The sequence below is a fragment of the Podarcis gaigeae genome (assembly GCF_964106915.1).
Source record: "Podarcis gaigeae genome assembly, chromosome: 4".
Classification (NCBI taxonomy): domain Eukaryota; kingdom Metazoa; phylum Chordata; class Lepidosauria; order Squamata; family Lacertidae; genus Podarcis; species Podarcis gaigeae.
This window is the reverse complement of record NC_139677.1, coordinates 9,590,770-9,616,795: the sequence shown is the minus strand read 5'-3', so window position 1 is coordinate 9,616,795 and position 26,026 is coordinate 9,590,770. Positions and strand designations below refer to the sequence as shown.

Below are 26,026 nucleotides of genomic sequence, written 5' to 3'. Positions count from 1 at the left end.
ATCTTCAATATCCAAGGACTCCTCAGAGGCAGCTCAGGGTTTCATGGCTTCCAAGGCAACTAAATGGAACTGCCCCATGAGTGTCAGCAGCTCAACATAAACCAGAATATAGACATGTGTAATGGCTATAAGGGGTTGCTTGTGCGTAAGTTACCGTCGCTGCTGGCTTGATTGCCTGGTTAACCTTGTCTCGGCTGACAGCCCTTCACTCCCTGGCCGTTCAGTCGCTCCGTCAGTGGGCGTTTCTTGAGCCTCTTCCAGCAAAGAAGCTGTTTGACGCCAAGTCTCCTCCTACTCTCCCTGCGCGGAAATCTTCTGTGCAGGGAAGGAGTGGGCAGAGGTGTGCCCGTGCTCTCCCCACTAGTTTCGGGCGAAGAGTCTTGGAGACCCCTCTCCGGATCCTCCATCTCCCTCCCTTCTCTACTGGTGTTGCGCTGATTTCCTTCCCCTCTGCTGGGCCCCTCTCCTGCATCGCTTGAGAGCCTTGCCTCCACCTCTCGCTCCGATGTCAGTTCCCTGACAACATGTAATGTTCATCTCCACTTTCACAGAGATGCATGTGCTTTGCTCACATGAATGCAAAGCCATGGTTTATGGGTTACATGAGCCCATTCTGCCTTCTCCCTGTGTACACTTCGCTTCATCTACCAACATTGGTTCAAACCATAGTTTCCAAACCTGGGTTGGAAGGCAACAGCAAAGCAGGATATAAATGAATTGGAGAACATGAGAGGCAGCACATGATTCCATGAATTACTTGTAATTTCCTCCTGGCCACCAAGTTGGGGTTATGTCTCAAGTAAACCATGGGAAACTGTACTGATTGAATTTCTACTTTCCACAGTGTGATCAAAGGCACAAAGCCTGTCTGGAAACATGTGCCATCCCAGACATATCCAAATCTGAGTAACACAGAAAATGCTTTCCTTGCAGCTGAACATAATTGCTTCCTAACAGACGGATGCTTAAAAATGATCTTCTACAAGGTTATTCTCATGTTCCTAGAAGTCAGAGGAACACAAAAATGGCTTAGTACATAAAATTATTTTCAAATATGAACTCTTAAAGAAACACCAGTTACAGATTAACAAATTCAAATGCCTTTAATAGTCAACCTTTCAGCACAAGGGCTGGTATATGAATTTTGAAATTCACAAAAGCGATTCAGAAAGTTCTCTTTAAATTTGAAATAAAGGGAATGAAAATAGAGGTGTGTAATTAAGACGTTTTTAGAACACGATTATAATTATCAACATTTATTTCTTGAAATAATAACCTAAGATGCTTTTTTCTGCTTTACCTTCTTCAAGTATTGTAGTGGAGCTTCGTTTGTCTGTGAAATAAAATAAACACATTTGTGTAGTTGAAGGAAGCAATAATGAAGCAGCAGCGGTGCAGCACTCACCTAACACTTAACCTGCAACCATTTTGGCAAGTTTCAGTCCTACTGCTATAATTTCATTAGAGCTGCACATTTAACATGAATGAGGCAAGCAAACAAAACACAACCACCAAAACAAACAAGTATGCAATTCAAGATCTACCTCCAGAAAACCAGAATTATGTAATCTCTGAACATTATGAAAATGAAACACATTTGCATACATTTGCTCATGTTGTATAACCTAGTCTGTTTGTGCTGGGCACTGAAAGAGCCAAAGAACTATGCAAATCAATGAACACTTGTTCTCTGTTTTCAGCCTCACCTTTAAGACTTTATGTAAGGCCTGCCACTACATTTTCAAACCTACCTTTACAGTTTTAGGGTGCTTCTGCACTCTCATTTTACAGGTAGTTGGCACCATCAATCAAGGTGCTGTCCACCTAAAAGCCAAATATTCAATTGGGGCAGGGAGCAGCAATCTGTGTTCCAACCACTGTTAAGTCCACATCAATGAACATACTCAGCAGGTGGGAATGTTACCAATATTATAAAAACACCTGATGGGTCAAAACCTCCATAAAAACAAGTACCTTGCTTGGTTTCAGAAGCTGTCTTTCTGCTCTTATCAGGTCTAGAGGTACCCTCATTATCAAGATCAGGGGTCAGCAAAGTTTATCTTGTTGGGGCGGATCGGTCCCTCAGTGGGCCTGATCGCCCACCCGCCCGTGATTTTTGGCATCTGCGCAGATGTGATTTTCGGGGCCACGGAAGCAAGTCCCCACACTGTGCCGTGCCGGTTTAGCGCAATGTGCGAGTGGGCAGCTCAGTTCGGGGGCGGCTCGGGGGCCGGTCAAACAACCTCTGCAGGCCGCTTCTGATCCATGGGCCCTAGGTTGCTGACCCCTGATCAAGATGCTAATTTCAACAGTTGGTTAGAGCATGGTGCTGATAATGCCAAGGTTGCAGGTTTGATCCCCATAAGGGGCAGCTGCACATTCCCGCATTGCAGGGGGGTTGGACTAGATGATCCTCAATGTCCCTTCCAACTCTGATTCTATGATCTGTTGCCTGTACAATTTGATTGTTCTGCCAGTGCAAGCATTTCTGCTTGCGCAACAAAAAGATCTCCCCCAGACCCCACTGCTCTGGGGGTTCTCCCAACCCTCCAAAGTGGACTTGCAGAAGGTTCAGGGGGCATGCATAGGGAGGAAGCCCCACTGTGCCAGTGGGAGTCCTTCTGCTAGTGGAATGAGTTAGTTTAATCCAGCCCCATACTTTGTGTATGCAATGTGACTGGAATCAATATAGCTCTCTTCAGTGAAAAATAATGGCATACTATATATTAAGGTGTTAAAAAAAACTTTCAACTCATGAAGATGCTAAAGAAGAGCTAGGGGAAACAGCAGCTGTGCTAAAACACGGAGATATACTAAGGACAATTAATTTAATATTAGAGATGTTTGGAAAATAATACTTGAAAGTAGCGGTGTCAATTACATAAGGTTAACACCATCTCACTTGCATTCTGTCTTTAAGGCCCACTGACCGTATCTTCTTTTGCAGAAGATATACAAAAGAGAGCTGCACCAAATTCAAACAGAAATCTTGTGTTCGGATTGTGATTAGCAGATACGATTTCTCCTCACCTCCCTGCATCCTCCTCTCAAACAACAGCAACAACAGTACAAGGTTCTGCAGTCAAATCTTTGGAATAACCACGGAACAAAGACATAGGGTGGTGTGACATGGCATTGATTTAGATTAGTCATTGCTGAAATGGATGCATGCCTCAAAGAAGCATAATGAAGTTTATTATTTGGAATACCTTTTCTTTATCCAAGACACTGTTCCACTGAGCATATTTATTATTTCTCAATCACCTTTACTGTCAAACCTGGGAGGTAATTTTCTCCTATTTGCATTTGTTGCAAAGCCATTTCCCAGGATTTCCATAAAGTTCTGTGGGCGTCTGCTTATTGAGAGCTTGTGTGAGAGCCTGGGCTCAGCTGTGGCGACACGGGCTGGAGTCCCCCATTCTGACTCAGCCACAGATGCACTGCCCAAGTCCTCCATCCTGGCTCAGCTGGCATAAGTCTCGAAAAAGGGACATTCCAGGAACATGACAGGGGGAGACATTTCCCTCTTCCAATCTCTGTTTAGTTCAGTCATGTGACCTAGCAACACAGTGGAAGTGACACTGGCAAATAGGGTGGTGTAAGTCTAATTCTATCTTAAAGTTTTGCTTATTATTTTCTTAATTTCTTAATTACTTAATTCTTAATTTCTTAATTCTTAATTATATTTGTATACTGCCCTATACCCGTAGATCTGAGTGTGGTTTGTAACAGAAAATCACATATAAAAAAACAGAAAATACATAAAACAAAAATAAAGGCAACCCTCAATCAGCCACAGGCCTGGTTAAAGAGGAATGTTTTTGCCTGGGACCAGCTGAACCTCCCTGGGAAGAGCATTCTACAGACAGGGAGCCACTGCAGAAAAGGACCATTCTTGTGTTGCCACCCTCTGGACCTGTCGTGGAGGAGGCACACAAAAAAGGACCTCAGAAGATAATATCAGGGTCTGGGTAGGTTTAAACGGTGGTCCTTGTTTTCCCTCTGCGAGACTCAGACCAGCTCAGTTGGCAGTATCCTTGCTCCTGAATTTGGAACAGGAATAAATTGCCCCAGGATAATTTACCCTGGTGTAACATACGCTGACGCCCGATAGCTTGGATTGCTCTGCCCCTTAGGAACTACAGTCATCCCTTGGGATGAAGTAGCTTCGGGATGAGCATTTTTGGGTTGTGCTCCGCGGCGACCCGGAAGTAACAGAACGTGTTACTTTCGCCGCTCGCGCTCAAAATGACGCCATGCGCATACACGGAAGTGGCGAATCACGACCCGCGCAGATGCGGGTTGCGTTCACGTCAGGATGCAAACGGGGCTCTGTAACGGATCCCGTTTGCACCCAGAGGTACCACTGTATTCACTTCTCTCTTTATTAGGAGCATTCTGGTATGGTGGTTAGAGTATTGGATCCTGGTTCAGATCCTGACAGAGCCATGAAGGTCACTAGGTGATCCTGAGTCACCACCTCACAGGTTGTTGTGAGGATAAAATGATAAGAAGACCATGTATGCTGCCTTGAACACTTAGGTGGACTAAACATTTACCGTATTTTTCGCTCTATAGGACGCACTTTTCCCTCTCCAAAAATGAAGGGGAAATGTGTGTGCGTCCTATGGAGCGAATGCAGGCTTTCGCTGAAGTCTGGAGAGCGAGAGGGGTCAGTGCGCACCAACCCCTCTTGCTCTCCAGGTTTCAGGAAGCTATCCGCAAGCCTTCGGAGCGCGGCGGGAGTGCCCGCCGGGCTCCGAAGGCTGGCGGATAACAGCCTGCAGCCCGAAGCCCAGGGAGCACAGCACTGCGCACCCTGGGCTTCAGGCAGATATCCGCAAGCCTTCGGATCCTGGCGGGAGTTCCCACCGGGCTCAGAAGGCTTGCGGATAGCAGGCAGCAGCCCAAAGCTGCTTTTTCTGTTTTTTTTCCTGTTCTCCCCCTCCTATGGTCCGGTGCGTCCTATAGAACGAAAAATACAGTAATTTGTTGTGAAGATAAAATGGGTAAGAAGACCATGTATGCTGCCTTGAACACTTTGGTGGAAGGGTGGACTAAAGATTTAATTAATGAAAATAAAATACACATATTTTTATTTGAGAGCTCATAGTTCCAACATTGTATCTACCACACTGATCTACCAAGATCTAATAAAAAGCATAAAAGTTGCTGTACCATGAAAATAAATAAAAACTGTTGCTGTACTTACAAATAATGTTGGTTTGGGTGCAAAGACATTTCCTTCCTCGTGTTCAAAAGGCAAACTGACTGCTGGACTTGTTACGGCTTTTGCATGCAGATTTTGACTCTGTTTCTGGGGCAAACTATCTCCTTGGGGTTTACCATGAAGACGAATCAACATCTGTTTCATCACAGCCAGTTCCTTAACAAAAAAGAAGTCAAACTATAAGCCTCCATTACTAGTTATAGAACACCCATTTTCTATTCACCAAAGCATGGAAATGGAATCATTACAGTACAATAAGGATGGTTATCTCCCTTTCTGGTCTGATTACTTATTTGAAACCACTTCATAAAGGAAGTAATAAAATAAAAAAGGCACAAGATTTATATAAATAGGAGCTCATCATTTGTGAAATGCTGTGACAGAAAAAGATTTACAGAGCACAGTTAAGCATCCCACTGGCTCTTTTTCACTTAAACTGCCATTTATTTTAAAACGATTCTTTTTAAAGGTTTGTTTTGAAAAGGCAGAGCACTGGCTTAATCCAATCTGCATGCTTACAAATAAGAGGCAGATGGCTGGGATAAGAGAGCATGTCTTACAAAGGCAGATATAAAAAACACTTATTACTCCCAGTAAAGCGAGAGGAGTGGGAACATCCAGAAGAAGACATGCACACTACAAAGATCACAGTAAATATAGGAAAAAATGTTGTAAAGAGACAAGCTTCCCTCTCTGAAACAGAAAAGCCATTTTTTGCCTCTCTCAACAAGTCAGTGCTCTGGACTTGGCTCCCAATCAGGAGAGATGCTCACTAAAGTAATGAAGAGAGAGACATAGGCCATGTTTGCACACTACATGGTTGAGCATGAATGCGCCCCATCGGTGTGCACCTCTCCCTTCCCCATGGCTTCTGCCAAGGCAGTGTTTTGCTTGGCAGTTAAAACGTTTCAACTTAGTGCTATGTTTGAAGTAGTTATATCGGTTTAAGAGAATTATGTTAAATTATGCAACAGGTCAATGTCAAACCAAAGGTTATGAAGCTGGTTTGCTAAACAAACTAAAGTTTGTTTTAAAAAAGGTAAAGGGACCCCTGACCATTAGGTCCAGTCGTGACCGACTCTGGGGTTGCGGCGCTCATCTCGCTTTATTGGCCGAGGGAGCCGGCATACAGCTTCCGGGTCATGTGGCCAGCATAACTAAGCCGCTTCTGGCGAACCAGAGCAGCACACGGAAACGCCGTTTTACCTTCCCACTGGAGCGGTATCTATTTATCTACTTGCACTTTGACGTGCTTTCGAACTGCTAGGTTGGCAGGAGCAGGGACCAAACAATGAGAGCTCACTCCGTTGCGGGGATTCGAACCGCGACCTTCTGATTAGCAAGTCCTAGGCTCTGCAGTTTAACCCACAGCGCCACCCAGGATTTTCAAGTAGTGAAACTAAACTCTACTGAAGCTCTCTTCCCCATTGCATGGGAGGAGAGGGGATGTAGTAGACGTAGTGCTAAACCATGGTTAAATGTTATGTTTGAATACAACCACAGAGCTTTGTTGATTATTCTACCTCTTTCATACTTCAACCAACCAAAGCAAACACTTTTAAACACAAGAATGAAACAAGCATCCAGTTTCAGTTCTGAAAATAAGTCTTCTTCATTATCAGAAGTTGGAAAAGAGTAAATTAACAGAACCATCCTGGCATGTAAATTCTAGTTTGGGGTTCCGATTGTCACTTTTCATCTTGACAGATAATATTTATCTATTTCACAATGATTTGGGCTTCAGGGAAATGTAAGGAGGCCTGGATAAACTCATGCAACAACGGTGTAAAAAATGAATGCTTGCAGTTTAATGTCAGACAACAACAAGCAAGTAGCAGTAAGTTAACAATAGATTTCTTAATTCACATTGATTCACAGTTTTGGTTACAATTATGAAAATGAGCCTTGGAGGATGAAAGCATGCCATTCCTCATACACAATTACTTATAAGCAGCTCTATAATACCATAGGATGTAAATTCTTCTGCTCAAAAGGTAAAAATAGGCACACTTTGTTGTACTGACTGTTACATCTACTTAATAAATGCCCAATATTCCAGTTATGGGCTTCTCATAACACTACCACAAACCCTTAAAGCGCACCAAACCACTTTATCCACTGGGTGCATTCTTCTTATTGCTCAGTCATTTAATATTGCAAGTATTTGCATAATTCAGCCATGTGCAGTGGCATGTCAAAACAGCTCAACTGCAGAGCAGCTGTTTCAAAGGGCTGCATAACTGATACCAACATGTTGCTGAAAGTTGTAAACTCTGCAAGATGTTGCCAAAGCAATGCATAGACAAAATTTCTCGATGAAAATAACTTGGACAATTATATTACAAGCACGTGCTTCATCTTTACAGTACTGAGGCTGCAATCCTAAGCCTATCCACTGGGAAGCTAAGGAAATAAATATTCAGGCAGGTTTAGGATTGGGATGCAAATCATGTTTTCATTTTAGCAACCGCTGTGAATGAGTACTACTTTGCTGCACCACATTCTGATTGAAGAGATGTTGAAATTGTACTCCAAAACATGACGGTGGTAGGCAATTCTCAGGCTGATAGAGAGTTTACATTTCAGAGAACACAAAGCAATCTTTTAGTAGTTATTTGGCCATCATATCTCCTGGAGAGAGGCCAACTCTCAGGCGATGGGGGGGGGAGGGAGAGAGAATATGCCCTCTCCAAAAATCTTCCCAACTCCTTGTAAACCAGCACAGCCTTGCATGAGGTAAGTCATGGTGTTAATTTCCATCACAGAACATGAGTAAATCACATTTGAGAAAGCAGGAAAGCCTTCCATGCACTTAAAAAAAAAAAAAAAGTTTTTATGAAAACCTCTTCTAGCCAATATCTAGACGTCTTCCAGAAGTGATGCGAGAACCTTTTATTTAAATGTAATCATTTTAAGTGGGGGCTTTGAAGATTAGCGAATTGCTACCCAGCCAAAGCTTCATGGAACACGATATACCGTATTTTTCGCAGCATAGGATGCACTTTTTCCCCTTCAAAAATGAAGGGGGAATGTGTGTGCGTCCTATGGAGCGAAGACAGCATAGCCCCGCGACCCTCTCCCGGCTGGAGAGGTGACACGCAGCTATGGCAGGAGCCTCTATAGCTGTGCGCCACCTCTCCAGCTTGGAGAGCACGCATGGGGCTCCCCCCGCAACCCTCTCCCAGCTGGAGAGGTGACATGCGGCTATGGCAGGAGCCTCTATAGCCGCGCGCCACCTCTCCAGCCGGGAGAGCGCGCACGGGTCTAAAGAAGCCCCCCGCGACCCTCTCCCAGCTGGAGAGGTGACATGCAGCTATGGCAGGAGCCTCTATAGCCGTGCGCCTTTCCGCTGCTCCCTGACCTGCTCTTTGGGGCTGGTGGTGGGCTTCCCCCCGCCAGTCCCAAAGAGCAGGTCGAAAGGAACCTGAAGCCTGGAGAGTGAGAGGGGTCGGTGTGCACCGACCCCTCTCGCTCTCCAGGCTTCCAAGGTAGCTGCCTGAAGGCGTCTGAACGCACCTTAAACGGCACCTTGTTTTAGAGGGGGAAAACAAGAGGTGGGAAATTCTCCCCCTCTCTGCGCAGCGCCTCCTGCCGCTTCGTTGAAGGGGCGCTGGGCAGAGAGGGAGAGAATTTTTTTTTTCTTGTTCTCCCCCCTCTAAAACAAGGTGCGTCCTATTGTCCGGTGCGTCCTATGGTGCGAAAAATACGGTAAATTGAGCAAAGGAACAATACAAGCACAACATACAGTGGGCGCTTGGGTTGCGAACGTGATCCGTGTGGGATGCACATTCACAACTCGGAGGGTTCGCAACCCACAGCAACGCATCTGCGCATGCGTGGGTTGTAATTTGGTGCTTCTGCGCATACGCAACCGCCAAATCCCAGGAGTAACCCATTCTGGTACTTCCGGGTTTTGGCGGTCCGTAACCTGAAAAAATGGAACCTGAACTCTCTGTAATCCGAGGTATGACTGTAGTGCTAAGCAGATTGTTCCACAAGTGCAACGCTCCCTCTCCCCCCTGCATTCCCCTTAAATCTGCTTCGGTTCCCCCCCCCCAAAAAAAAAAACCCTTCCAGAACAGATTTGGGGATGGTGCTGAGCACACATGGAGGGAGGAGAAATCCTCTTGCACCAGTTCTAATCCTTGCGCTAGCGCAATATGTAACTGAATACTGCTCAGTCTGTTATAGCTCTCTAGTGCCAGTCTTCCCAAATAAGAAGGGAAATCAGACAAGGCAGTCCTTAATGTATCCTGGTCCCAAACTATTTGCAACTTTAAGGGTCTTAAATGACACTCTGAATTGGGTTGGAAACTGGAAGCAGTCTGAGTGCATCCATTCCCAGAGAGCTTTTCAGCCTTATTCCAGCATCAGTCTATGAGCTGGTTCAAACCACAGAGCCCTTGACAACACCTTTGAAAATAATTTAGCAGGTTTTTTTGGGGAGAGGGGATGTTATAGTGCCCCTGTCATGACAGTTGTGTGCTGCCTCTGATCCCTTTAAGAGAAGCAGAGTTTGACAACACTGTGGCACATGTATTACGACAATGCTTTGTGGGAGGAGATCACCACCCATAGTACACCCTTTGCAAACAAAACAAAGAACTTTGTTCCGTCTGCTGGAGCAAGGGATTTTTTGGGGTAAACTCTGAATGTATTGTATAGTTTGGTTGACACAATGAACATAACTTCCAGGCAAAGTACACAAAGGTAAAATTTAAAATGTAAAATGCCACAATTTCCAGCGTCTGCACAGGCGCAATTTCCGGCAACTGCACAGACACGATTTCCGGCGTCTGCGCATGTGTAGACACGATTTATGGTGCCACGGAAGCGAGTCCCCGTGCAGTGCTGATTTAGCGCAGCGTGCGGAGACTCGATGAGCGGGTGACCCGGTTCGGAAGTGACTCATGGGCCAGTTAAATGACCCCCGTGGGACGCTTGTGGCCCATGGGCCTTAGGTTGCTGACCCCTGCTCAATGAAATAAAGTGTACTAGAGCTTGGATATAGTAGCTCTTGGGATTCCAAGCACTGAATGCATCCCAAATTACTTATGAGATCTCAATGGGTCTACTCTGAGGAAAACAACCCATTCCTTAAAAAACAAAACAAACGTACAGAATATCTGTAGGTGTTTCTGCTCCAGAGCTATCTCTTGCTGCTTTGGTGGTTCATAAGTATGTTTCTGTTCATTTGTTATATCTGAATAGAAAACTAGAAGGGTTTACACAGCTGGACAGCTACTGCAACATGATTGAAAGATTCATAGTCACCTGGGAAAATGAATTGAGGACTTTTTAAATATTTGGATGATCTTACTGGCAACTGTTTCTTGCTAAAACCCCTATCCTTAATAATAATAATAATAATAATAATAATAATAATAATAATAATAAAAAAAAAACTTGGCTCTCTCCAAAGTACGTTTTGTATAACGTGCTTGCCAGTTTGATCTTGCAATCTAAACAAACACAATGAATTTTGCCTATATTTTGTGGAACATTTCTCCTCTAAATCAAAATCCGAGGCGCTTACATTGAGTTCCTATCAATTTACATTACAATAAGCCTTGCTTATTTTTGTAGCACATGGAAACTTTGTTTCCTGAAAGCCAGATTTTATTCAGCACAAGTTTACTTTATAGGACACAATAAATGAAAATACAATTCTCAGGTGGGGGGGGGGCGGCGTCTAAGAAGGAGAAGCAAGTTACTCAAAGCTGCTCCTTCTCACCCAAAATTGTGTGCATGAATGGGCCCTGTTTGCCAAAAAGCTTCCAGGTGTTCTAAATTCAGTAGCCTTTTTGTATTCATGTTTAAATAACACAATAACTCAATAGATAACATAAAATAAAAATGAGAAGTGCTGATAACAGCACAATAGGAACCAGAACTGTCTTGACAATCACTTACCAGTGTAATTGTTGCTTGCTTCTCTAAACTGTAGTTGAGAATAGCTCCAGGGCTAACTTGGGATACAGAAATTTCCCTGTAATCTCTTGTCTCTCTGTGTATGTGTGTGCATACACAAACAAGACATTAATAGAAGCAAGGATCTCAGAACAGTAACTTAGTGGAAGAAAAATGATAATTACCTTGTGGCTGAATGTTTGAAGGAACTGAGCATTGTTCAAGAGCAAATTTTTATTTAGAAGGTTGTAGCACATATGCAAAAAGGAAGAATAAATTCTCCCTAGAAACACAATTCTGAAATTGCCTTTTATAAAAAAGCAAAACAAGGAAGGAACTTGGCTAAAGGCAGTTTAACCAAAAAGCCTGCTTTCAACTTTTCAACTAGAAAGATGTTTGCTGTTCCCTGACAAAACAGAAAACCAATGTTAATAACCTCAGTGTTGTAGGAGAGCCAGAGGCCTTTTCAAGAATGCCTTCAGTCTACTGACTAACTCAGGTAAATAACCTTTAGAAAGGTTCAGTAGTTTAATCGTGGCCGAGAACAACTCTAGTAAAAGGAGACGCAGCTATAGAAAAGCTGGCAAACACCTTCACATGCCATGGGATTTCAGTATCAGAACAGATAAGCCTTTTTTAGGGAGATGCACAGTTGATTAGATTAAATACAATGCAGTTTGACAGCTTTAGAATTTCACAGAACTCATGACGAGACTGGATATTCATTTTTTAAAACTATTTTTCTTTTCCAGTTAATACAAAACACAAAACGGAAACAGAATAAAAAGGACATCCCTCAACTGACCCATCTCCCCCACCCCCAATGGGCTGGATATTCATGACAAAAAAGGAAAATATTTCAGAGATGAAGTAGGTATTTTGAGCATTGGCAATATTTAGTCCTGTTCATTCTAGTCTCCATTTTCCTTTCCCTTTTTTAAAACTCCCAAATTTACATACCTCTTGGCTGTAATAAAACCTCAAGTGACCTTTATTGATCATTTTTTAATATTTCTTATAAAAGCTGAATAAGTAGCAAATACATTTAAAAGATAATTAAAAGTAACAAGATTAAACACATCTGCATCTACATGTCTGGACCTACAGTGGACCCTCTAGTTATGTACCACTCTGTATATGTATATTTTTGGTTACGAACGCCGCAAACCCGGAAGTGCATAATTCTGAGTTTCACTGAACGCTTTGCACATGTACAGAAGCGGCGCCTCTGCCTACGGACTTTTCAGGTTGCGGACGGATCCCCGGAACGCATTTAATTCGTATCTGGAGAGTCTACTGTATATATTTTAAGCAGGTAATGGAAAAGGTTTGTCCATAGACAGCTTTCTGGGTCACATGGCCAGCATGCCTTTGACAAGCCTTAACCATCCAGGGGAAAAGGTACAGTGAAGATGCCTGTCTGATGTCAATAGGCAAGGAGTTCCAAACTTTAGGTGCTGCCACACTGAAACACTGATTTCTTACATGTGCGGAATCAATATTAGGTGCTACCTCTAAGTAGGATGTGCTGAATTTTTCAACTTTAAAATTCCAGAAATAAGGGCTCTTAAAAAGTTGTAAAATTACTTGGGAATTCAAAAGATATTCAGTATAATTTAGTTTTGCTTGGTAAGTAAAATGCATGCAAAACTGCATACAAATCATGAAAAAATGATTGCCAAGTTCTTCCAGTTGTAAGGCTCTCCAGAGCAGCCAACTGGCCACTTTTTCAGACACTCACCCACAGTGAGCTTCTGTTGTTGTTGTTGTTGTTTAGTCATGTCCAACTCTTCGCAACCCCCTGGACCAGAGCACGCCAGGCACTCCTGTCTTCCACTGCGTCACGCAGTTTGGTCAAACTCATGCTGGTAGCTTCGAGAACACTGTCCAACAATCTTGTCCTCTGTCGTCCCCTTCTCCTTGTGATCTTTCCCAACATCAGGGTCTTTTCCAGGGAGTCTTCTCTTCTCATGAGGTGGCCAAAGTATTGGAGTCTCAGCTTCACGATCTGACCTTCCAGTGAGCACTCAGGGCTGATTTCCTTCAGAATGGAGAGGTTTGATCTTCTTGCAGTCCATGGGACTCTCAAGAGTCTCCTCCAGCACCATAATTCAAAAGCATCAATTCTTCGGTGATCAGCCTTCTTTATGGTCCAGCTCTCACTTCCATACATCACTACTGGGAAAACCATAGCTTTAACTATACGGACCTTTGTTGGCAAGGTGATGTCTCTGCTTTTTAAGATGCTGTCTAGGTTTGTCATTGCTTTTCTCCCAAGAAGCAGGCGTCTTTTAATTTCGTGACTGCTGTCACCATCTGCAGTGATCATGGAGCCCAAGAAAGTAAAATCTCTCACTGCCTCCATTTCCTTCCCCTTCTGTTTGCCAGGAGGTGATGGGCCCAGTGGCCATGATCTTCGTTTTTTTGATGTTGAGCTTCAGACCATATTTTGCACTCTCCTCTTTCACCCTCATTAAAAGGTTATTTAATTCCTCCTCACTTTCTGCCATCAAAGTTGTGTCATCTGCATATCTGAGGTTGTTGAGAGAGCTTCTATCTCCCCAATATTCAGGCTCAGCTTATTTTGCATCATCCATAACACCACTGAATCCAGGCGCCGGTATTGGACGGCCTCTCCTGATTCAGATATTATCCAGCTATTTCTATAGGGCTTATTATAGGGGAAGTTTTCGAGTGAGAGCTCCTTTGTAGAGGGTGCAGGGGACAAATGCTCCCCCACTTTCCTCTTTGGTATCACTGGAACTGGTTGTATTGCCTTGGTGGCTAAATAGAGAAAAACAAATGTTTATGAAAAATGGCCACAGTCCCTTTGCTGCTGAGGGAGTCCTCTAAAGGACATGTCTCCTGTGGGCAAGGAGCTGGGATGTCCTTCTTGCCATCAGCTGCTCTGAGAAGTGGCTTTTCTATTCCTTTCCTTGGGAATGTCTTTACGTCCTTAAGATCGTAAGTAGGTCTGACTACTGAATTTTGCAAGCCACTCTGGGAAGCTTTTTGGCTGAAGGGTTGGGTATAAATGCTTTAAACAAATAAGCAAATTAAGCAAGCAAGCAAGCACACCAGTCCTGGAAACCTCGTGCTGCTGCCCATTCTCATTCTTCTCAGGAAGTATTTAATGGTGTGAGCAAGGGCGATGACAAGAAGCCCCCCCACCCCACCCAGCGGCCTCCAGAGAATGAGAAAATTAGCAGAAACACCAGAAGCATCCAAACACTGTTGAACACAGTACAAAGGGGGGATTCTCCAAATGAGAGCAGCAATTGCAGCAGGAAGAGAAAGAGGGGAAAGGATGAAGTGCAAGGATGATCATGAGTCTTAGAACATAGTATATCTGGGGGGCGAGGGGGAGAAAGCTTTCTAAAATTGTCAAAATAAGGATCACAGAAACAGCAGGCTGCCCACTCCACTTTCCTTGAATATACAACCTGAGAAACACCTGGAAGCCCATATCCTACATTCTGAATGTGAGTCGGCCTAATAAAATGCATTATCTCACATTCCCTGTGTCTTTTGTGAAATGCAGAGTAGCCTTTCAGGAGTTCAATAAAAAGGAAATGTGTGACTGGAAACTTATCAGACCACACAAGCCTTGGAGAAAGAAAGAAACACTTTTCAAGGCCTGTGAAACATTCTTGGATCTCACACAAAGGTTTATTTTAATTCAATCTGAATCTGGCCCTAAATTGCCCATGTAGAACAATATAAAAACATATGTAATCTGTCGAGTGTATTCAAGCAAGTGTCTTATCCACTGTGTAGCCAGACAACGGTGCAAAAAACAGTGTAGCTGTGACTCTAGTATAGAAAAGCAAAAAGGCAAGAGGCAAGAGGTTTGCTGAGTGCCGGGGAAGGTAAGCTTTTTCAGACTGAGACCTTTTGCCCTTTGGCATGTATTTTATGTAATAAATACTGTTATCTGCACAGAGCATCTGGGACAGAATGAGCTATTATTCTCTCCCCAACTCTGCCCTGCTTCACTCCAGGGTTTCCTCCAGGAAACATAAACCACCCCAGTTGTGCCGAGCTCTGATAAGGCAAGAAAAGGCCGCTGGCAGCCTTTCTTGACAGTTTACCCAAAGCACTTCTGAACTTGCTTCTGCTTATCTGCCCCTTAAAACTACCTGCCTGCTTCTTGCATCTTTCTCAGACTCTTAGGGGGCAATCCTATGGCAAGATCTGCTGGGATGAACAGCTTACGATGGCTTAACTGGATGATTCCTGTCTCAGCTGGCATTAAGTCATCAACCCTGGCTCAGTCAAAGACACGCCAGTGCAACTTGCTCAGCCAGGCCATTCTTAGGCAGAGCAACAGCAGCAGCTACCCCACTGCCCAGGGGTGCCTGTCCCCCCTGCGGAAGCCTCGCTTACCGGGGTCGCACAGTGGAGGCTTCTGGCAAGATCTTGCTGGAATTCTCACGAGAGTACATTGGTGCCATAGAAAAAAAAATTGTGCAGTAGCACCTTAGAGACCAACTAAGTTTGTTCTTGGTATGAGCTTTCGTGTGCATGCACACTTCTTCAGATACACTGAAACAGAAGTCACTAGACATTTATGTATAGTGAGAGGGTAGGGAGGGGTATTACTCAGAAGGGTGGTGGGAATGGGTAATTGGCTGATAGGTGTGGTAGACCTGTTGACGACTGTTGTTGTTTAGTCATTTAGTCGTGTCCGACTCTTCGTGACCCCATGGACCAGAGCACGCCAGGTACTCCTGTCTTCCACTGCTTCCCACAGTTTGGTCAAACTCATGCTGGTAGTTTCGAGAACACTGTCCAACCATCTTGTCCTCTGTCGTCCCCTTCTCCTTGTGCCCTCCATCTTTCCCAACATCAGGGTATTTTCCAGGGAGTCTTCTCTTCTCATGAGCTGGCCAAAGTATTGGAGCCTCAGCTTCACGATATGTCCTTCTAGTGAGCACTCAAGGCTGATTTCCTTCAGAATGGAGAGGTTTGATCTTCTTGCAGTCCATGGGACTCTCAAGAGTCTCCTCCAGCACCAGAATTCAAAAGCATCCATTCTTCGGTGATCAGCCTTCTTTATGGTCCAGCTCTCACTTCCATACATCACCACTGGGAAAACCATAGCTTTAACTATCCGGACCTTTGTTGGCAAGGTGATGTCTCTGCTTTTTAAGATGTTGTCATTGACGACTGTTAACGACTGCAATTAGTCTTACAGGAAAAAGCAAGGGATGAGATAGCCAAAAATAGCTTTATCATGTAAAATGAGATAAGAATCCAATGTCTCTATTCAGACCAGGTCTCTCCATGGTTTTAAGTTTGGTAATGAGTTGTAATTCAGCAACTTAATTCAGTTGTAATTCATTGCTGCCATGTGACTCTAAGCACTGGTGATACAACGGTTCCCTGCGGTGTTGTTGTTGTTGTTGTTGTTGTTGTTGTTGTTGTTGTTATTATTATTAATTTCATTTTGTTGTTGTTCATAATTAATGAAATTAATTATTATTAATTTCATGTTGTTGTTGTTGTTGTTGTTGTTGTTGTTATTAATTTCATTTCTATACCACTTCATATTTTAAAGGAAAAAATCTCAAAGCAGTTTACAACAACATTAAAACATCAAATAAAAAAATCCAGAGTAAAACATTACTGAAGAAAGTCAAATATAAAGTATACATTCAAAGCAACATAATTACACTGGTACATCAGGTTACATATGCTTCAGGTTACATACGCTTCAGGTTGCATACTCCGCTAACCCAGAAATAGTGCTTCAGGTTAAGAACTTTGCTTCAGGTTGAGAACAGAAATCGTGCTCCAGCGGCGCAGCAGCAGCAGGAGGAGGCCCCATTAGCTAAAGTGGTGCTTCAGGTTAAGAACAGTTTCAGGTTAAGTACGGACCTTCGGAACGAATTAAGTACTTAACCTGAGGTACCACTGTAACGGGAAACTAAAATATTATCTTAAGCATTTCAAATGAAAACTTTACTAAAGGAAGTAAAATATAAAATGCACATTTAAAACAGCACAATTAACAAGAGGATAATCTATTATCAATAACATAGAACGTATCTGCTGCTCTGGCTGCCAATCCTGCCATGGTGGTTCATGGCAGGCGTGGACTGTAGAAGCTCAAGCCTGATGACCTGGGTCTGCACTAAGTGACAGCTAAGATGGTACATCACAGCATAAACACAATGGGACCAAGAAGATACAAAATCTTACTGCTTCATTAACAGTGCAATCCTATATATGTCCACTCAAAAGTAGGCCCGACTGTGTTCAGTGGATGGCAACCTAAGTTACTTTCATATCTGTAAAAACTTGTACTGCAATGGTGTGATACATTTTTTTACTGTAAGTGTTTACGACACAGAGTTTTTCAGGAGTGATAAAGGAAGTTTAGCTCGACAGTGTCATCAATATGGACATTCAATAACCCCATTATAAGGTACAACCTAACAGGAGTGCCAACTTCGCCCCACAACCATGGGTGCCATGCAGATTGCATGGCCCTGGCACCGAAATTTGTGGGTGCCCAGACCTTCATGGGGAATTTTGTGGGTGCTCAGGCACCCAGGGCCCCATGCAACCTAACATGGGAGTCATGCTCCCTCTTCTAGTATAAGGCACATAAGAATAGTTGCTAAGATGGATTTTGTTAATCAAGTTTCATGAAATGCCGCCAGATAAAAGAAGCACATTTAGAATAGTTAACATCTTGTTGTGGGAGAATGTACAAAGTCTTCAACAGTTTATATAAAGCTGGTAACTTTTGTCTTTGCATGTATTTAAAGCTCTCTTCTTGAGAAACATCCTTTTTCACAGAGTGTAAAATGAATGAGTCCTCTGTTAATACTGCATGACACCATGTGTCAAGGACATAATAAAAAGCTATAATACACCTAGTGTAAGTACTAAAATATTTTTAAAAGCATGTGTATCACAACTTAACCATTCATTACACATGCAAGACAATGGTAGCCAATAAATTTATAAAGAAAACAGCTGGTGGCATTTATGGAAATTAATGTACAAAGAGTTCTTAACACAAACTAAAGCTCTTTGTAATTTAATAGAACTTTTGATTTTATCATCTGAAAGTACTTTGCCAACGGTTAAACCTAGAACACATTTGTAAAGCAGAATAAGGGGTGATATAATGATTTAAAAGAGGAAGAAATTAAGCGCACAGATATTAACTTAATTGCTCAAGTGAAGTAATACCTAGAGTGGCACCAAGGTACTAAACAGAGAGTTTAAACATATATACAAAAAGCATATCTCTGTGTTCACAGTTGAGTACTATTTTTAAAAGTATTCTAGCAAGGAATGCAATGCATCAAGAGATACACAGCCTCTTTCCCCAACTACTCCCAATCAAAGATAGATATTTCAAGCTTTTTTGCAGAGAACCAAGTGGTTCTGTGTGCTTTTCAGTTTTCTACCTTGGTAATCTCAGGACATTTCCAGTGGTGGTGATGGGGGGGAGAGAGAACAGCCTTGTTTTGATGCAACACTAAACTGAAGCGAACAAAACCTGGGAAGCCTTGGGCTCATCCACTCCCCCACCGCCCCACCCTTGTCCACAAGAAGATTGGACAAGGTTTTGCTCCAATTCTCTATTAACCTCAGCTAATAAAGAAGCTGGAGGCATGAGACACAAGATCTGCCCACCCGGGAAGAATGGCAGATGAAGGTGATGGACTACATGGAACTGGCGGAAATGACTGGCAGAATCCGAGACCAGGGAGAAGAGTCGGTGGAAGAAGATTGGAAGAAATTTAAAGCTTATTTACAGAAACATTGTAAAATTAAGGAATGTTAGAAGGATGCTGGAATGAAGTTATGTGGTTTTAGCAGACATGTTATAAAGGATTAAGTAAAAGTGGATTGTTAATTGGTGAAAGAAGAGAATGTAAAATTGCAGTATATTAAGATAAATTATTAGGATAAAAACAAAGGTGGAAAGGATTTGCTGAAATATCTAACTGAACTAGAATACAAAAAAAGGAGATCAAGGAAACAAGCAAAGGAAAGATAAGTTATGGGAAGGTTTGATTTGTTTTTTAATTGTTTGTATTTTTCTGTTGTTTTTTTGTTTTTACTTATTGTGATGCATTGTCTTGTTTTTTTTTTGCTTAATTTGGTTTTTTTTTCTTTTTTCCTTCTGTAAGCTTTAAAACTTGAATAAATATTATTTATATAAAAAAAGAAGAAGCTGGAGGCATAAACCACAAATTGACATTAACTACGTTTCACAGAAACAAACGAAAACTAAACACAGTTTGTCCAGATTCAGACGTAACATTGAAAATGCCTGTATCTGGAAATGAAAAACTTCAATTACTTCTCTTGTGGTTGCAATAGAGGAGGTGGGGGGAGATGGAGGATGACACAAGACTCAGGCTCACTTTGGCCTGCTTGTGTAATGCTAAACCATGGTTTCAGTGACAGCTGCCCTCCTTTGCAAGTTATGCTGAGAACAAACAGTGTATTCCCAGTGGCCCTGTGATTAGAAGTGTGAATATATACAAATAAAAAACAAATTCCATATTTTTCCGTGTATAAGACCAGGTTTTCCCCCCTAAAAAATAATGTCAAAAATTAGGGGGCATCTTATACATGGATAGTGCTGAGGGTAAGGTAAAGGTAAAGGTAAAGGTAAAGGTACCCCTGCCCGTACGGGCCAGTCTTGACAGACTCTGGGGTTGTGTGCCCATCTCACTTAAGAGGCCAGGGGCCAGCGCTGTCCGGAGACACTTCCAGGTCACGTGGCCAGTGTGACAAAGCTGCATCTGGCGAGCCAGAGCCGCACACGGAAACGACGTTTACCTTCCCGCTGGTAAGCGGTCCCTATTTATCTACTTGCACCTGGAGGTGCTTTCGAACTGCTAGGTTGGCAGGCGCTGGGACCGAGCAGCGGGAGCGCACCCCGCCGCAGGGATTCGAACCGCCGACCTTTCAATTGGCAAGTCCTAGGCGCTGAGGCTTTAACCCACAGCGCCACCTGTGTCGTTTAACCCACAGCGCCACCTGAGGGTACATTTTCTTAAATCTGAGACTTCCAAAATGTCTTATACATGGGGGCATCTTATAGACGGAAAAATACGGTAAATGCCAAGCAAAGAAGTAACGTGGCATGGCATAGGTCACCATGATGGCTTGGGAAGGTGCAGTGAGCTGAACAAAGCAAGTCACACTGAGATGTGGCAGTTCATTCTGTGGCTGGCATGAGTTAATTTACCCATCGAAAAGCTACCATCACCCAAGTTAAATTTCAGCAGCGAGAGCAACCTTCAACAGCCAACCTTATGAGGCAACTGGAGGGGCAGAGGATAAAGGGAAACAGCCTGGGAAAAGTGGTGAGGGAGGGGCCTGGAGGGGCATTTGCCTCCAGTATATTTAATAACATGAGCGGAGAGAAAAACAAAACAGCCCCATGACTAACATGTTGGGAAAAACCCAATATATGGTAATAGCGATGCTAAAACAAGAAGATTACCTCACGGTGATTTAGAAGTCTTTCTAAATCTGCTGCCATTTGATTCTTGACACGCAGCAAAGCCGCCTTTTCTTTATTTAAAAGACTGGTAGAAAAAGCGATAGTATTAGGAAACACAGTAATAGCAAGGGATGATCTTTTCTAATCTTTTATTCTGGTTACAACATGAATTTGTAAAGCAATTCTTGGCAACCATGAGCATATGCTGAAGCAACAGCACACAGAAAAACTTTGTCCTCGTTAAAACCTGTATGTTTACATTCATTTTCAAAAGGAAAACATGAATGCTATCTTTAGGCTGTGAGATATAGACCATTTTAACCAGTATTCAAACCACCCCACGTACCACTGATTTCAATGGGACAAACCACTGTAAACATTAAATATACTAGTTTAAGTAGTTCAGGCTTTGTACTATTAATCAAATGAGAGAGCTTAGTCAGCTGAGCTAATTTTCTTTAATATTGCTCTATACCGAAAAGCACAATAAATTAAATTCTGGTTTGATTTATTAGCATTGTTCAAGCATAGCACAAGCCATCAAAGTTCAAGGAGGCTGTTGAAAAATTGGATGGGATTCAGATTAAAAAACAAAACAAAACGAGGTTGATAAAAATGCTGTAGAAGACGTATGAGGAAAACGATGGAACAACTCTATGTCTTTGTTCAGGTTTACGAGAAAAAGGTGGAGATGCATCGTTTGGGGATACTTTAAATCAGGGGTCAGCAACCTTTTTCAGCCCTGGGCCGGTCCACCATCCACCAGACCATGTGGTGGGCCAGACTATATTTGGAAGGAAAAAATGAACGAATGCCTATGCTCCACAAATAACCTAGAGATGCATTTTAAACAAAAGCACACATTCTACTCATGTAAAAATACCAGGCAGGGCCCCAAAATAACCAAGAGATGTGTTTTAAATAAAAGGACACATTCTATTCATGTAAAAACACGCTGATTCCCAAACCATCCGTGGGCCGGATTGAGAAGGTGATTGGGCCAGATCTGGCCCACGGGCCTTAGGTTGCCTACCCCTGCTTTAAATAAAGAGATGAAGTGTGTCACAATGAGCTTCTCCATGCTTTTCTGCTTAAATCACCTAGATGTAACTGAGATTAAAAAACAAGCAACAAAAATAAAAGGATGGAGCAGCACTACCCTTGCTGGTTTTGAATTAAGGTGAGACAAATCAAGAAATGAGGTCACGTGGACAAGAAGGAAAGTTTTAAGTCCCAGGCACACTAATCCTGGAAAGTTAAAACTTTATGTTACTGTGCTGAACTGTAATTATTGTATGTTTTTTCTTTAAAAATGTTTTATATACACTGTTTGGAAATTCTGAATTTGATTTGTTTATTGGATTTGTATACTTCTTTTTTTTGCCAAGGCGTTCAAGGTGGTTTACAATCTAACATTTCTACTATTTTTTTGGTGGTGGGTGGTGGGGGTTGGTGATTGTAAATTTCAATAAAAATCATTAAAAAAACAAAAAAACATTTCTACTATTTTACAATAACGCAAACAACACCCTCCCCAAGACCCTCCTCTTCCTCCTTCTCACAGGGCAATGATGTCTGTTGGCCCTGTGGGGTGGAGAGGGGGCAGTCTTGACCGCCACAGGCCCTAATGGTGTCTGCATGACTTCCTTGCTCCCATCCTTCTCACAGGGCTGTTGGCCCTGGGCAGGGCGAGAGGGGACAGTCTGACTGGCCTGACATCAAAACCAGCCTTCCTTGTGGCACTCAAGACATAAATAATAACTGATCCATAAGGAGCACACACATCCTATAATGACTGCTATTATAATCCAATACAAAAAGACTGTAATTAGCGGAACATGACGTGTTATCTGAGGGCAAAGATGACATTAGCAGTTCTCAAAATTTGTCCTGGGGTATACAAATGTGCCATGAGATTAGCACAAAGTCTCTACTGGCAAAGGAGGTGGCCTGTTGCATTTCTCCACGATTCTATGCTCTGGCTTTCCTTTTTTCCAATCAGTTCCCTGTCCTCCCTACCTCTCGCCCAGGGTAAAGTAACCCTGCCGTGAGTCTGCATCCACCAATTGCTTTTGAGACACAGAACAGAATTACCGTATTTTTCGCTCTATAAGACGCACCAGACCACAAGATGCACCTAGTTTTTGGAGGAGGAAAACAAGAAAGAAAATATTCTGAATCTCAGAAGCCAGAACAGCAAGAGGGATCGCTGCGCAGTGAAAGCAGCAATCCCTCTTGCTGTTCTGGCTTCTGGGATAGCTGCGCAGCCTACATTCTCTCCATAAGACGCACACACATTTCCCCTTACTTTTTAGGAGAGAAAAAGTGAGTCTTAAAGAGCAAAAAATGGATGGGGCTGCCTGCCATCTCCCTATACAAGTTGTAGACTCAGCTACTTCCAATTAGGAGGCACATATCCACAGGGCACAGGCTCCTTTGTGGGCAAGTAATTATCATGCTTATGCACATGTTAAAAAAGAAGTGTGCCTACAATTTTACTACAGAAAAAGTTCCTCAGATAGAAACCTGGGAAATACTGCTTTGGAATGCATGACCTGTGAAACGTAAGATTCTGGGACAGTTCACTCTTCGGCCTTATAATGAAGAAATACATATTTGCTGCCTATAACTGACCTAAAGAGCAAAGGGGAAACACAGGTACAGTGGTGCCTCGCAAGATGAAAAGAATCCGTTCCGCGATTCTCTTCATCTAGCGGTTTTTTCGTCTTGCGAAGCAAGCCCATTGACAGCTTAGCGTATTGGCGCTATTAGCGGTCTAGCGGCTTTTAGCAATCAGCTGTTAAGCGGCTTATCAGCGGAACAGCTGATAAGTGGCTTAGGGGCTTAGGAAAAGGAGGGGGAAGCAAAAAAAACCCGCGGGAACTTGCAAGATTTTTTCGTCTTGCGAAGCAACCCCATAGAGAAATTCGTTTAGCGAAGCGCCTCCAAAACGGAAAACACTTTCGTCTAGCGGGTTTTCCGTCTTGCGGGGCACCACTGTAGCACTCTACACCATAATTCCCTACAAATAAGAAGCCACGGGCATTGTTTTAAGCATACAAATAATATTAAGCTTTATAACGTTTGAGAAATCATTTCTTACACTGAGAATTTAACCGTTGCTCTTGGAGAAAAGGGAATAACATGTTGCAGACGGACTAACCTCAGCATACTTTGCTTCCTAAGTCAATGATACTTCATGGCGAGGAGGGTGTGGTATTAAGAACTAAGAAATTGAGCCCATCATTCAGAGACAATGCACAACTGACCGGTGAGATTGAATCTTCATGCAGGCTGCTGGCCTTGCAGGAAGGTAGCATGAGTAATTCATGCCCCTTGACTTTCAAGGAGGCAAGGAGGTCATGTGTGTGACTAAGATTACAGTACATCTTTTCAATGTCTGTGCTGATTGCCACTTTGAAATAGGTAGTATTTAATAAAGAGCAGCAGTGTTGCAAAAATGCTTCCTCAAAGGTTCAAGTAAAATAGTTAATGACGTGCAACCAACCAATAAAACATACCAAAGCACAAACAAATAATGCAGTAGATTTTTTAAAAAAACTGGCAGCCAGATAAAAACTTTCAACTAAACCGTCATCGTTTGGCATTGTTGTTTAATCTGTCCTGGTGTCAAACTGATCTTAAAATGAAGTAAAAGAATCCAGAATCCAACTAAAATAATACAGTAAATTCTGAATACTTACCTAATATCCTTCTCAAGCTGTGCAATCTGTTCTTTCTGTAAAAGTATCTGAGAATCTCTCTGTTGTACAGACTCAATGAGATACCTGTAAGGCTGTTGTACTTGGTTCAGCAACGAATTACCTCTGTCCCGCTGTGGGGTGCAAAAAGTATCATTCTTTCAATTTCAGGAATGAGAACTGTACTCTCTTAATAAAAAAGGTAAAGGACCCCTGGATGGTTAAGTCTAGTCAAAGGGGTTGCGGCGCTCATCTCCCTTTCAGGCTGAGGGAGCCGGCATTTGTCCACAAACAGTTTTCTGGGTCATGTGGCCAGCTGGACTAAACTGCTACTGGTGCACAGAGGAGCGTGATGAGTGCCAGAGTGCATGGAAACACCATTTACCTTCCCGTGGCAGCAGTACCTATTTATCTACTTGCATTGGCATGCTTTCGAACTGCTAGGTTGGCAGGAGCAGGGACTGAGCAACGGGAGCACACCCCATCACGGGGATTCGAATTGCCGACCTTCCGATCAGCAAGCCCAAGAGGCTCAGTGGTTTAGACCACAGCGCCACCCGTGTCCCTATACTCTCTTAATAACATCATCTTGCAAACTACACTTGAACAAAACTGCAAAAGTTGCTGGACAACAGTTTAAACCCCATCGAGCTTAAATTTCAGTTGTAACTGGCTGAGAGTGAGCCACAACTGTCACACAATCTCAGACATACAGCCAAGATGTGCATTTAAAGACTTCTTTGTTTCCTTCTCAGCCTTGCCTTAGAACATAGCACATCAAGAATCTGGCAATCATTTCAAATGTATAACATATATATAGCAAACACTTATATAATATAGCAAACACTTCCTAAGGCAAATCTAGAGAGATCAGTAAAATGGATGCTAACCTTGGAATGTTTAAAGTTCCATTTTTTAGAGTATTTAGCTCCCATACAGCTTGCTAACACTGTAAAAAAGTCTTTAGGGAGCAATCCTATGCACAAGAAGTTGGCGTAAAGCAAGCTGGTGTAAATTAAATGGGTGTGTCAGATCCCAGATCTCAGTCTTACAGAGGGAAAACAAGCCTTTAAAATAGTATCCGAGTTACACCACCCTTTTGGCTAGCTTAACTTATGCCGGGCTGCCAGGTCATGTGACAGAGCTGACCAGTCTAAGCCCCCACTCTCTGGTCACACCCCTGGACGCCCCTTTCTCAGGGCATACAATCTCAGGCTTGGCTCAGTTGGCTGGGTCCTGGTTCAGCAGGGATGGGGGAGATACGCTAGTATAACTTGGTATAAGGCACCTTCTTTATGCAGCAAGCCTGCAACATATGCACATTTAACTTGCGCACATTCAGCCTTATGTGCAAAGTAAAAACTTAAAATAAAATAGAAAGAGGTTGTGGGGTTCAATGAAAAATGACTTTGGCAAAACCACCCACTATGGAACCCAGTGTGTTTTGGCTATAGGCAATTTGCCCCCCACCCCATGGCACAATGGGTTAGTGTGTCTGGCTGTTACTCAGATGGTTGGTGGTTCAAGTCCACCCAGGGCCAGCTGTGGGCAGGATTCCTGCATTGCAGGGGCTTGGACTAGATGACCCTCGGGGTCCCTTCCAATGCTACAATTCTATGATTTTTGCTTTAGGTGCAACAACCAGAGTATCAGTAAAAGAACACTCCATAAAGTTCAGTTAAAAGCAGATTTTTAAAGACC

At 43.0% G+C, this 26,026-nt stretch overlaps 1 protein-coding gene across 1 annotated transcript in view; it reads right to left on the bottom strand.

Annotated features, from left to right (window-relative positions):
- Nucleotides 1–1,084: 1,084 nt before the first annotated feature.
- Nucleotides 1,085–26,026, bottom strand: part of PIBF1 (progesterone immunomodulatory binding factor 1) — an 85,168-nt gene continuing 60,226 nt past the window's right edge. Inside the window, exons 15-18 of the mRNA XM_083737804.1 lie at nucleotides 24,329–24,459; nucleotides 20,625–20,709; nucleotides 5,213–5,386; nucleotides 1,085–1,333 (exon numbers count right to left, since the gene is read on the bottom strand). Of these exons, the coding sequence (XP_083593930.1) occupies nucleotides 1,277–1,333; nucleotides 5,213–5,386; nucleotides 20,625–20,709; nucleotides 24,329–24,459 (447 nt within the window). The 3' untranslated portion in view covers nucleotides 1,085–1,276. The remainder of the gene's footprint in view (nucleotides 1,334–5,212; nucleotides 5,387–20,624; nucleotides 20,710–24,328; nucleotides 24,460–26,026) is intronic.